Source organism: Lygodium microphyllum, chromosome 29, assembly GCF_053477565.2.
Source record: "Lygodium microphyllum isolate KBCC chromosome 29, Lygodium_microphyllum_v1.1.10, whole genome shotgun sequence".
Lineage (NCBI taxonomy): Eukaryota > Viridiplantae > Streptophyta > Polypodiopsida > Schizaeales > Lygodiaceae > Lygodium > Lygodium microphyllum.
In genome coordinates, this window is record NC_141163.1 from 38,628,322 (window position 1) to 38,641,817 (window position 13,496).

At 42.2% G+C, this 13,496-nt stretch overlaps 1 protein-coding gene across 2 annotated transcripts in view; it reads left to right on the top strand.

The window, feature by feature from the left end:
- The first annotated feature begins 907 nt into the window (after nt 1-907).
- The window catches only part of LOC148010534 (G-patch domain-containing protein 1-like), a 74,539-nt gene continuing 61,950 nt past the window's right edge, over nt 908-13,496 (top strand). For both annotated transcript variants that reach the window (XM_087671083.1, XM_087671084.1), the window contains exon 1: nt 908-1,058. In XM_087671083.1, coding sequence (XP_087527209.1) covers nt 981-1,058 — 78 coding nt within the window. In that variant the 5' untranslated portion in view covers nt 908-980. The remainder of the gene's footprint in view (nt 1,059-13,496) is intronic.

Below are 13,496 nucleotides of genomic sequence, written 5' to 3' on the forward strand. Positions count from 1 at the left end.
TGATAGTCGATATCATAGAGAGAAGCCCAAGAACTTGGAGCAAAATACAATTCTGAAAAAGAATGCAACTATTGCAAGCTATAATAACCTATATGGACACCTAATGAGATATAAAAAAATATCAATTTTTGAAGAGAAGGAACTTCATTTAGCATAGTAACATATTGTACACGATCTATTCCATGCTTCTTGGCATTAAATAATTCAATACAATCACTCCACTTTCTACAAGATCCATACTTTTCAAAAATTAACTTTCAAGTACATTTATCATTCTTGGAACTTCAATCAAATATTCAACAACCTTCAATAAAATTGCTAAATTTTCAATATCTATGAATAAAATATATTACCTTAAGTTGGCGTTGTTCTTTATAAAAGATTCACAATTCAAAAAACAAATCTTTATGTTCACTTAGAAATTTAAGCATCTAAACCATTCAAAATTGACCACATGGCTATAAGTGTCAACCTAGTTTTAATTTGGGAAAAGTTCGAAAATTTGAAAGATGCGTGAGAGAGGTACAGAAGGTTCGAACACATGTATCCACGTACGCACCGCTTTGTAAATAAAATTTATCACTACTTCTCCCACCTGATAACAGAATTGCAGCATCTTTATCACAAGTTATAAATGCACATAATGTTGGCGAGTGGCCACCATCGAGCGCTAATCTTTTTCTTTTTGTAAAGGCTCCGGTAATTACATTTATGGTGCCACCAAGATGCTCAAACAATAATACAACTTGGTGGGTATTCATCGCCATCAAGTGGAGCCCGAGACTTGGAATGCCAGAATTTTCTACTACAAGTTATTTGAAAAATTCGATCGAAATTTCAACAAAAAAAAATACACGATTTTGGAGCCCTTATAACTCATCTGAGCTCCACCGCTTAATTCTTTTCGATTCCCCTTCCTTCGCTCTCCCGGGAAGGGGCCTGTTGCTCGCCTCCCATCGGACTGTCGGCCGCCGTCCGCCATGGCCGCCCCTGAAGCTCCTCTGCTCTACCAGGGCGTGCCTAGGTCATCTGCTGCTTTCCGCCTCCTCAAGCAAATGGTATGCCTTCTTTCTCTTTCTTTTTCCATAACGGGTAGGCATTTTATATTCCTCGTAATGTAGTATAATCAAATCCTATAAAGGGTATAAGACTTGTGCCTGGGCCGCAGCAGTAGCGCTGACATAGCCTCCTAGTGTAGTTTTGTAAGTCGAATGTCTGCAGACGGTGCCGCACTCGAACTGCCATTGTCTTTTGCTGTATTGCACACCTTGGTTCATCTGCCATAAGTGTAGACTCTCCTCAGGGAAAACCTGCATCTTTTTTTTTTTTTTGGTTGAGTTTCTGTAAGTCAGCAAATGCAAGTTGTAGTTTTCAATGTGTTCTGGGTTTGGTTCTGTGAAATGGAGAGTGCGCCTAATGTATTTTAGCAATATGTAGTGTTGTGGCAGCCAGCAGGTGCGGGTGCCACGACGATCTTGCATGGTGCTTCAATTTCCTGCCCCCACTGTTACCGCCCGCCTAACCACCTGTGCTACCTGCCTAACCATCTACTGTGTGTGCATGTGTATACCTGTCTGTTGTTGATAGAGAGTACAGATCTCTGCTCCCTACCGTGTGTGCATGCCTATGTATTGTGACATTGATGAGGATCTTTGCTTACTAACATCTCACAGACTAGTCTCGAAATACCCCAAACTCCATCCCTACCTGCATTTCTTTTTTGTGAGCAACATTGTCTGCTAATCGTGCCTTGACTTTTCCTGATCTAGCCAAGGCTCTCTTTTATACAACCTTGCCTTTCTTTGATTTTTGGCAACATTACAAAGCTTAGAGAATCCACTTGCCTCCAATGTTACAAAGCTTCCAAAATGGATTCCTTAAGCCTTTCTTATTCTATAGATGTTCTCCACATGTGATACATGGTGACTTTTCTCAACAAGTTGCTTGAGCACCTTTTCTTATAGGATGACACGTGTCAAAACCTTGTTCTAGAATTTATAATTTCTCTAGGAGTCCTAAAAAATGGGGACTAATGATCATTTCATGGGTTGAATCATCATTGAATAGCAATTGAGACTTTGGATGATGGACATGTTAGCCTACCTATGTTAGTTAGTTATGTTAGTTTGTCATCTCCTGGTTGTGAGCTCTTGTTAGAGTGTGACAAAGACACAGGAGCTCTGGTAGATTACGTGCATTTTTTAAATTTGTTGGCTTCTTATGTGTATTCCTAGGTTAGTATTGCTTTTTACAGTTTGCCTACACTTGTTAGACATTGTCGTTGTCATTGGGATTTTTTCAAGGTCACCCTTATTTTTTTGGCATTTTTTCCTTTAGTGATCAATATTAATCGCTAGTCATCCAGCATTTGTGGCCCCTATAGGAGGAGTAGGTTGGCAAGTTTTTTGGTGATTTAGTTGTTTATAGCCAGTCCTTCCACTTGGATACACACTCTTTAGTCTTTAGTCTTTAGTTTTCCCTTTGTAGGTGTATACTCCAGCTATCCGTGCTTCGTGCTGCCATTGTCATTAGTTTGATTTGGTGCCCTCATTGATGGTTTGGGCTGTGTGCAGACACTAATTAGTCCATCATCATTGTATCAATATGTTTCTTCAATCAGTGTAGTATTCTTCCTTCATCTTGAAAGAAGACAAACTCAATGGTTTGAACTATTTGTTGTGGTCGTATAAGATAGAGTGCATACTTGACACCTTTGATCTTTGGGCTTTTGTTGCAGATTTCATTCCCCGTCCTATGAAGGATCTTGCAAATGGGACTTCTATGGACTGTGTAGCCTTGTGGGATCATTGACGGTTTAGGCTACGTGCAGTCACTAATCAGTGCATTATCATCGTATTAACATTTTTCTTCAGTCAGTGTAGTATTCTTCCTTCATCTTAAAAGAAGACAAATTTGATGGTTTGAACTATTTGTTGTGGTCGTATAAGGTGGAGTGTATACTTGACACCTTTGATCTTTGGGCGTTTATTTCAGATTCCATTCCCAGTCCTATGAAGGATCTTGCAAATGGGACTTTTATGGACCATGTAGCCTTGTGGGATTGGCTTAACTCTCAAGCTTGATCCTCTCTCTTTACGAGTTTGTAGGATTTTGTCATTGTGTATGTTTGTAGGTTGATGATTGCGATATAAGTATGGAAGAAACTTGCGTCTTTGTATTAGCACAAGAGAAGAAGTTGCAGATGCTTAGTCTTGATGATTCCTCTACGAAAGAGCACATCATGAAGATGGACATGAGCTGTAAGCTTGCTTCTCTTGGTTGGATAATATCCTTTGAAGACATGGCTATATCCTTTTGACTTAGTTGCCATCTCCTCGGTTTAATGTCGTCTATATCGGTCTTATCACATCGAGGATCCGTAAGATACTTTTATGGGAGAAGCTCCAGGCAAACAAGTCTATGTACTCTCGCAAGAAAGCGACAAGACTCATTTCTTCTTCATTAGTCAAGGCATTTATCGTAGGTATATGTGCAGGAGACAAGAATTAGGAGGATAAAAAGGATGAGAAGAAGGAGAAGCAACCCAAGTGCCCACACTGTAGAGGTATTGGCAAAAGCTCCTCCATTTGAAGCCAAAGGAGAAGGATTTGAAGGATGCTAAGGTTGCCTCAATGATAACAAAGTTTGTCTTTGTGTGTGTATTTGTTGAGGAGGATATAACTTTTGATTTTTCTATTCAAGAGAAGCCTTGGCTTGTTGACATTGATTGTGGGGCCTCTTCTCACACGACCTATAGACAAGATTGGCTTCAAGATCCGAGTACCAAGGGAGCATAGTCACCATTGGTGACACTTCTATTGTTCCCGTTCAAGGAGTGGGGACTTTCTTTGTTGCTAGACAAATAGTCTTCTTTAGCCCAAGTTCTCTATGTATTGGATTTTTGTTTTAATCTCTTCTTTGTTCATGGTCTTACATGGCTTGGTATCGCGTGTTATTTACATAGAATGTGGTGATAGTGGAGGATGCTTCTACAAGTGCTGTTCTTTGGACAGGATCCTAGGAGGGTGGGCTTTACACGCTTACAATCTTAGCCACAAGGTCTTTCCATGAGCTTGGTTGCTTTGACATGCTCATTATGGTCATCTCAAATTTGACGCTATATGATGGGCTTCTCAAAAGAAGATGGTGGAGAGACTTCTTAACTTTTCTCCTATTTACACTTTGTGCCCTAGTTATTGGAGATCAAAGCAACATAGTTAGCCACATGTCCAGGCTACTACTATCAGGGACATGCCATGATCAAGTGTATGGATTAATTCCTAGTCTTGCTATATAAATCCACACTCCATGCAAACACACCCTTAATAGGACATCCTTGAGCCGACCATGTGAACCCACTCTTTCCATGTCATTATAGAACTTTTTAGAAGATATGCCATGTCATCGCTTGCATCATTGATGATGTCATCATGGAACATTTTAGAAGATCTTAAGTTGCCCTCCAACACCTATAAAAGGAGTGGCTTGCCATAGAGCTCCTCAGTCTTGCCAATGCCAATCTTGGGAGCTTAAGGAGCCAAGACTTCCCCAGGTAAGTAACTTCGAGTTTTAGTTCTAGTTCTTGTTTACTCATGGTATCTAGTCTTGTCTTGTGTTTCATTATACTCCTGTTGTCTCATCACCTTATAATCTCATAGTACGAGATCTTGTCTAGTACTGTCTTGTATCTTGTTTATCCTTGTTGTGGGAGATTTTGTTATTTTGATATATATGTACCTCGATGCAAGTGGGATGGTGGAAACCCCCAAAGTCCAAGATTGGACAAGTTACAAATGAATGATCCAAAAAGATGTGTACAAGACTAATTTCTAGCGTTTTATACCTAACCCTAATTTCTAGAGCTAGGGCTATGGCCTCGGGTTGTGGGATTTTTTGTATCTTGTTAAGTTATCATTATACTTTGTGCCCCTACGTGGAATTATCTTGTAATCAGAATTCTTGTAACAAATCTTGTATCTACTCTAGTTCTCTAGAGTAGAGTCTTGTGCTTCCATAACAGCTACTAGGAGGGCTTCTACACCACTTGAGTTGGTTCATACCATCCTTTGCAGCCCTATGGGTACGGCCTCCCTTGGGAATATTAGAGTTTGGCATTCCTTGGATACAGAGTTTCAGATTTGAGTAGTTTTATAGCAGTTTCTCTAGGCAGTCCATGTGGATTCAGTCTGTACAACAAGCGTTAGGGAATGCAGGTGCCATGTGGTGCAGTTGGCGAGTTTGCTGTAATCGGATAGTGTAGTCGGATAACTGTTGTCTAGTCAGCTGCATCTACATTATTTTTGGTATTTTTCTTGGCCTATTTATTGGCTCTGATTTTAGTAGTCTATAATAGTTGTTTTCACAGATTTCAGGTTGTAGACCGTGGAGACTGTCCTTGGGGTTGATGGAGACCGAGATCTTCAAGGTGGGGACATACGTAGATATTCTCTCTGCACCTGTGCATATTTTTGCATCCTTATACATCATTCTTTATTGCAGATTTTTTGTGTCTCTCTCTCTCTCTCTCCTCTCAGTTCACTTTGTCTTGGTCATTCGCTTCCTTATTGCTTCACTTTGACATGGTATCAGAGTGTTGAAGGACTGACCTAGGGTGGACCCATTTAAAGAAGAGATTTCAGCATGATGCAAGGTTGCGTTTTCAGCATTCAAGTGCGAGCAGGACTGCTGTGCATCAGAACAAGGCTGAGGCGAGTGTGGGCATGTGAGAAGGGAGAAGATTTGGGTCTTGGACCAAGGGGAGCAATTGAAAGGGACCAATGGTTCCAAATCTAAGGCCTTGGTCGGTCAGTCCTCTCAAAAGATGAGGAAGGACCAAAAGCAAGAGGACAAATCTAAGAAGGACAAAGAAAATGAGTCTACTTGTCACATTTGTGGCAAAATAGGTCAATGGAAGAAGGATTGTCTTGACAAGGAGAAGGAGAAATCTTCAAAGGATTTTGGAGCAGTAGTGGCTTCCTCATCAGCTGCTTTCCTCCACTTGGAGATGGTTGAATATTCAACCGTGATGACTTTTGATGTTGTGTTGATGACCCCATACACTCGAGAGTGGATTGTTGACAGTTGTGCCTCTCGGCACATGACTCCTTCAGCAGATGTTGCTCATTTATGGCCTTCACATAGCTAGATTCTCATTGGTGATAGTTCATCTATTCCTATATAGGGATAGGGCAATTATTGTAGATGGACATAGTGGTATCCATACATTCGAGGTACTTTATGTGTCGGCGATGGGGTACCATCTACTTTTGGTGCACAAGATTTGTGCCCTTGGTCTTTTGGTCGAATCCGATGAGGATTCTTTTTGGATTCTTGATTGAGGATCGCGGCAAGTTCTTTCTTCAGGTTATAAGGAGAATGGAGTCTACAAGTTGCGGTCTTCTTCTGCCTTGACTTCTCTTCTTCTTATGTCACAAACTCAGTTCGAGCTTTGGCATGCTCGGTTTGGCCACCTCAATTATGACTGCCTTCATTGGGCATCCAAGGGACGGAGAACTTGTTCGAGGTTTGTTAGATATTGTGGTGAGCTAGCAACCTTGTGTATCTTGCATCAATGGGAAGCAAACTAGTGATACTATTCCGAGCAAGGCTTTGAGGCAATCTTCAGTACCCTTAGAGCTTGTTTCTACCATCTTTGTGGATCAATGAGGACAGAATCCCTTTGAGGGAGCTTGTATTTCATGCTAATTGTGGATGATTAAAATAGGATGATATGGGCTTATTTCTTGATGTTGAAGTCAGAGGCTTTCTCCAACTTTAAGGGTTGGTTTCTCTTTGATGAGAATCGATCGTGCTAGAAGATGAAGACCTTATGATCGGATAAGAGCAGAAAATTAGTTTCTAATGAGCTTGCTTGTTTTTATATACATCCTGGTATTCACCAGGAGTTTGCTAATACAAATATCCCTTAGGAGAATGGCATCTTGGAGCGGAAGAATCGCAGTGTGATCGAGATGGCCCGTACCATGACGGGGAGCATCGTTAGATACCTCAGTGTCTATGGGCTAAGGCTGTGGCTACCATAGTTCACATCCTTAACCGTTCCCCTACTTCCGCTGTTGGTGGTATGATTCCATATGAGATTTACTTTGGGTCTAAGCTAGACGTTTCTTATTTCAGGGTTTTTGGGTGTGATGCCTATGTTTACATCCCGAAGACACAGCGTGACAAATTTGAGACAACTTTCCAATGATAGGTGTTTGTGGGCTATAGCTCACAGTCTTAAGGCTATCGATTGTATGATCTTGTTAAGCGGGATGTTTACACGATTTGTGATGTTCGGTTTGTGGAAGTTCTAGCCTCAGAGGGGGTGAGGAACACCCTATTCTTGGAGATTTGGCGATAGCTAGGTGCCAACGATTATTCCTCTAGAGCTTGTGCCTCTTGAGGACTCTTCTTCGGATGAGGAGCTTAGTTCTCGGCCACTGGATTCACTAATTGCTTCCCCGCCATTGCTAGAGCTTCTAGAAACTTCACCAGATGGAGAGCAATGAGGTGAGATCCGGCCTCCTCCTTGTTGGGCTTGTGACAATCTTCGTGATGCAGGGATTGAGGGGGTCCTTGAGGAGTGGCAGCTGCAAGATGGCTCGCTGTCGCACGGAATAATACGCGCAGGGGTTTGTGAATGTTGCTCATCACAGGGATGTTAGGGAGATGAAGAGAACTCAAGATAAATTCATGGATGTATACTTGTACATGTTGAAGACCATAATAAAGAAGACGTTCTATTGTTGTTGATTGGGAGAATAGTAAAGGCAGAGAGATCAATTGTCATTCTTTTGAGCTGCTTTTTAAAATTCAAAGATTCTTGCCTTCAAGAGAGAGTAAATTGACTTTTTGGCAAGGAAGAGCATGGATATGTTGATGATTATGATGCTCAAGAGCGAGCTTATAAAAGAATCAATACATATAGTATGAGAAACAATGCACTAATTAAGAAAGTGGAGTTGATAGATGGACACTCTCGAATAAAGGCAATTGAAGGCTTGAGATGGAGGTATGGATGTTCAAGAAGTTCGTTTTTATTATCGGATGTGATGTTGACTTTACACCTTGTTAAACTTGTACTCCCACACTTTTGTAGCTATCGCTTCATCATCAGTGTGATTTGTGTTGAGGATACATAATCTTCATGAGTAGTTGTAGTCAGAATTATGCATTATTACATAATCTCGGCTCCCAGTCGGTCAGCGTTGGTGCAGAAGAAGTGATTACCAATCTGTTCAGTCGCCTTCTTCGCTTCATTCAGTTTGATTAGCCTCAGGGTGGCGCAACTTACTTTCAAGAAGAAGTGATCACCAGTCTGTTCAGTCGCCTTCTTCGCTTCGTTCAGTTTGATCAGCCTGAGGGTGGCGTAGCTTACTTTCAAGAAGAAGTGATCACCAGTCTGTTCAGTCGCCTTCTTCACTTCGTTCAATTTGATTAGCCTTAGGGTGGCGCAGCTTACTTTCAATTGCTACGGTCGTAATGGTGATGAAGACATTGCACAAAGTTGCTGATCGAGACAAGTATAAACTGAAGCCTTTCAAGCTAGTCATCTAAGACTGTAGCTCCTTGAAGGCGACCTGATCATCTTGGCAACCAAGAAGTCGCAAGGCAGTGGTAGGTGATGAGGCTACTTTTGCTAATCTTCAAAGCTTGGTATGATGGAGCCATCAAGAAGCTAAGAGAGGTCTAGCTATGGCATCTCAAATCCTTGGATTGCATTGTTGATGATAATGACAAGCCTTAGTTCGCATGTAGTCTCCTCACGTCAGTTGTGCCCTGAAGCTTTTCACCCGCAAGAGAGTTCCAAGCGAAGGCTTTCGTTCTTCCCTATGGCAGCAATGTCTCGTCTTTGTGTTCATTCCGAGCTCCTTTGTCGTTAATACTGTAGTTGTCCTTCACTACAGTCTCGTCCTTCTTCGCCTCCATCCTCTAAGCTTCTCCTTCCCTCTTAAATAATTAGTCCCACCCCCCTCTTCCTCCTTTGTCACCCTTCGTCCTCTTTTTATATCGTCGACGTACAAAGCACAATGCTTTTCTTTTTAGAAAAGCTTATGATTAATCATATCGCCTATTTAAGCTTTTTTGCTTGCCATCATAGCTTACGACACCTTGCTTAAACATTGCCACGTCATGTAGTTCGTTGCCCATATCCACATCAGGCCTAAAGGTGTTATTTAAGGCTCTTAGGCCTTAGCCTTTCTCAAAGGGTTGTTCTTGAGTCTAATTTTACTTAGGCCATAGTTCTATTCAACTCATGGGCCATTTTGTCCTTGACTTTGGGCATGTGATCTTGTCCCAATAGGTCAATTTGTGCCTTTGACCTTCTGTTTGGCTTAAAGGTTGCCTTAGTGGTCTGCCTTAGTGTTTGTGACTCGATTTCATGGTCGATAGGTCGGTTTTGTTTTGAGATGATGTTGATAAATGTAGTAGTAATTTTGGCTTGTGAGGATTTTCAATAGCTTTCTAGTTTGCGTGGCCATCTTGAGCCTATGTAAATCTTGAAACATGTCCCCACAATAGAGTAGGATAATGTCCAATTCCAAACTGATCGCAAAGAGGAGTATTTAACTTTAGAGCACAATCAATCTTTGCTAAGATGACAATGCCAGGATGTATAAAAGATAGAGGGACAGAGGTCTTAGCACAAGAAGTCTCCTCCATCTCCACAAAGAGTACAAGTGTTGGTTGTAGCATTACTCCACTTAAATGTCCATAATATGAATGGATATCCTTTAGCTTTCATGGACTGCTAAATATTGTTCCAATTTTGCTTATGAAGAGTCATATCATCTGCATTGGCAACATCCAAATTTCATCAAGTCCTCCAGTCTTCTTCATGTGATCCGTTTTTCCATGAATTGTGCCATATCAAGAACATGCTTTAGAACTTCGTGTCCAATCACTCATGTAGTTTGCAAATTTGAGTCCATGCTTTGCAATCAATCGAGCGATGCTCCACAAAAAAAAAAAAAAGCATTGAGGAATTTGTGCCTAGCCTAACTACATGTGCTCGCACGTCATGCAATCACAAAAGATACACACAACGGAAAATAAACTCATAATGATATTGAATAAAGAGTCCAAAATCCTGGCAGAAAACTTCGCCCTAAGGTTTGTAGTGATAGACGCGCAGCGTCATGACACCACGACGCTCTTAGAGGAATCTAGCACACCACATTGAGCTTGTTTACACCAATTATTGTTTGATGACTCGTGTCTGTCATGTAGATCAGGAGCCTACCTGCGTGAAGGAGGCTTTACAACATGATCATTGGTGGAAAGCGATGGAGCAGGAGCTTGAGTCGATTGAGAGGTATGGCACTTGGTATCTCGTGTTGAAGCCTCCTTGTAAGATCATTGGAGTCAAAATGGGTCTTCAAGACCAAGCACCACAATGATGGCACATTGGACAAGCACAAGGCTTGCCTTGTTGCTAAAGGTTTTGCACAATACCCAAGCATTGATTTCCATGATACTTTTGCCTCTATAGCTCGGATGGCCACTATTCGCATAGTTCTTGCCTTGGCTAGCCATAGGAGATGGCCAGTCTATTAGCTAGATGTGAAGTTGCTTTCCTGAATGGGGAGTTGAAGGAGGATATCTACGTTGAGCAGTCTCCAGGCTTCGGTTCTTTTGATGGTAAGGGTTACAGGTTGCAGAAGGCTCTTTATGGCCTTAATTAGGCTCTCGATGCTTGGAATGAAAAGATTGACTCGTTCCTCCAGGAGAAATTAGGGTATCGGTATTCCAAAGTTGACCCTCAGTTGTGTGTATACACCTCAAATGGAGGTCGTGTATTGTTTGACATCTGTGTGGATGACTTGATTGTGATAGGTGACTATACTCAGATGGTCGATTAGAGGAAGGCAACACTTCATGAGAAGTTTGAGATGATGGATATGGGGCTTTTTCACTTCTTTCTAGGTCATGAGATCTATTAGACTTTGAGGGGGATCTTTATTTCCCAGTAGCGGTATGTACAGGAACTCTTGGCTACATGTGAGATGGAGGGATGCAAGTCTCTTACGACTCCTATGGACCCGAATTGGAAGGCTACATCTCATTCTGATTCTCCTTTAGCGGATGCTACCCAATCTAGGCAGTTGATTGGCTCCTTGATTTGGCTTCTTAATACTTGTGTTGACTTATGTTATGCTGTAGGTGTGCTGGCCGGGTTCATGAGTGAAACCCAAGATGGTGCATTGGTAGGCTTTTCAGAGGATTTTGCGGTTCCTAGGGGGGACTCTTGGATCTTGGGATCTATTATCATGCCGGTATAGGTGCTATAGTCTTGGTACTTATAGGTTGGAGTGATTCAGATTGGGTTGGTGATGTGGATCATCAGAGGTCCACGACAGGTTATTGTTTTACCTTAGGTGTTGGTGTTGTTCCATGGAGCAGCAAGAAGCAACCCATGGTTGCCCTCTCTTCGTCTGAGGCAAAGTATCGGGCGGTGTGTTCTACTACATGTGAGATAGTGTGGCTTTGCAGGCTCCTGAAGGAGTTTGGTTGCCTGTAGACAGGCCCTACCGTTCTACAATGCAACAATGAGAGTTACATTGCCTTGGCCAAGAATCTTGTGTTTCATGCTCGGACGAAGCATATTGAGAGCCAGTACCATTTCATTTGGGAGAAGCTCTTGGATGAGACCATTTCCTTGGTCTATTGCAAGACAGAGGACAATCTTGCAAATTTGTTTACCAAGGCACTTCCCAAGGCTTTACTTCGACAGCACTCCTTTAGTCTTCTATTGTGTCTAGGATTTGAGGAGGGGCGTTAGAGGTTGGCATTCCTTGGATACACAGTTTCAGATCTGAGTAGTTTTGCAGTAGTTTCTCTAGGCAGTCCATGTGGATTCAGTCTGTACAACAAGTGTTAGGGAGCACAGGTGCCACGTGGCACGTTGGCCAATTTGTTGCAGTTGGACAGCTGTTGTCCGCAGACTTGCATTATTTTTGGCATTTTTCCTGGTCTATTTGCTGGTCTTAATTTCAGCAGTCTCTAACAATTGTTTTCATGGATTTCAAGCTGTAGCCCGTGGAGACTGCCCTCGGGTTTGATGGAGATTGAGATCTTCAAGGTGGAGACATATGCAAATATTCTCTTTGGACCCGTGTATATTTCTACATCCTTATACAACATTTTTCACTGCAGATTTTTTGCGTTTCACAGCTCTCTCTCTCTCTCCTCTCTCTGTTCACTCTTTGTCTTGGTCATTCGCTTCTACATTGCTTCACTTTGATAGGGAAGGCCAAGTATTTGATGTTGATTGTAGGTGACTTTAGTCGTTATGTGTGGCCTTATTTTTTGGAGTACAAGAGCGAGGCGTACTCCTGTTTTTGCCAGTGAAAAGCGTTTTTGGAGACACAGACTACTTTTTGAGCTCGCAGCATACAAGTAAATCATGGTGGAGAGTTTACTTTTAATCTCTTTTCTTAGTTTTGTAGGGATCACAGTATTCGGGTGGAGTATATCCACCCAAACACACCTTTGGAGAACGGTGTGGTGAAGCGTGTGAATTGGACCATGCTAGAGATGGCCCGATCGATGTTAAGAGCGTCGGGGTCTTTTTCATTCCCTTTGGAGTGAGGTAGTGGCTATTGCAGTCTACATTTGCAACCGTTCCCCGACTTCTGCATTATTGGACATGACTCTCTACGAGGCTTTCTTTGGTCAAAAGTCTTCCATGTCTCATTTCTGTACCTTTGGATGTGATGCATTTGTCCATGTGGACAAGAAGAAGAGGAGACAAAGCTTGACTTGAAGTCTAGGAAACTCATATTTGTGGGCTACAACACTATCTCAAAGGGCTATCGACTCTACGACTCGATGACATGGAAGCTTGAGGTGAGGAGGGATGTGATCTTCGATGAGGCTTCGGCTTCTGAGGATCCTATTGATGGTTCTATGCATGGCGATTCTTTGTCATCGATTGACACTCCCCCATTCTTAGTTCCTCTCCTTCCTTCCAAGTTGCCTCTTTGCACCCCTTTCTTGTCTTTGCCTTCTTCCTCTCCTCCTTCTCCACTCTCTACTTTGGCTTTCCTACCACCTTTGACAAATGAGACTACTATTTCTTCTTCGTCACGTGCTTTCACCCCTTCAGTCTACCCTTCACATTCTTCTAGGGCTGATCATTCATTCGAAGGGGAGCCTTCTTCAAATAAGGAGGATTTACCTGCCCTTGGTGAGGGGGAGTTCCTACCCTAGACAAATGCATTATAGGTACTAGAGGCTACTCAATCTCCCTCATAGTAGGATGAGTCTATTTGGGTCCCTTGGTATTGTTGGCTCATGCAAGATTCACGTGTTTCTCATATTCTTACTTCTCTTGCAAGTCCACACAAATATGTTCACTTACAAGCCTAGTAGAATAGCTCACTTTGTGTGAACTATGCTCTTATGTCACAGATTCTTCATGTTAGTGAGCCTACTATAGTTGAGGAGGCTCTTGCATAGGATATTTGGTGTCAGGCCACGTAGGAGGAGCT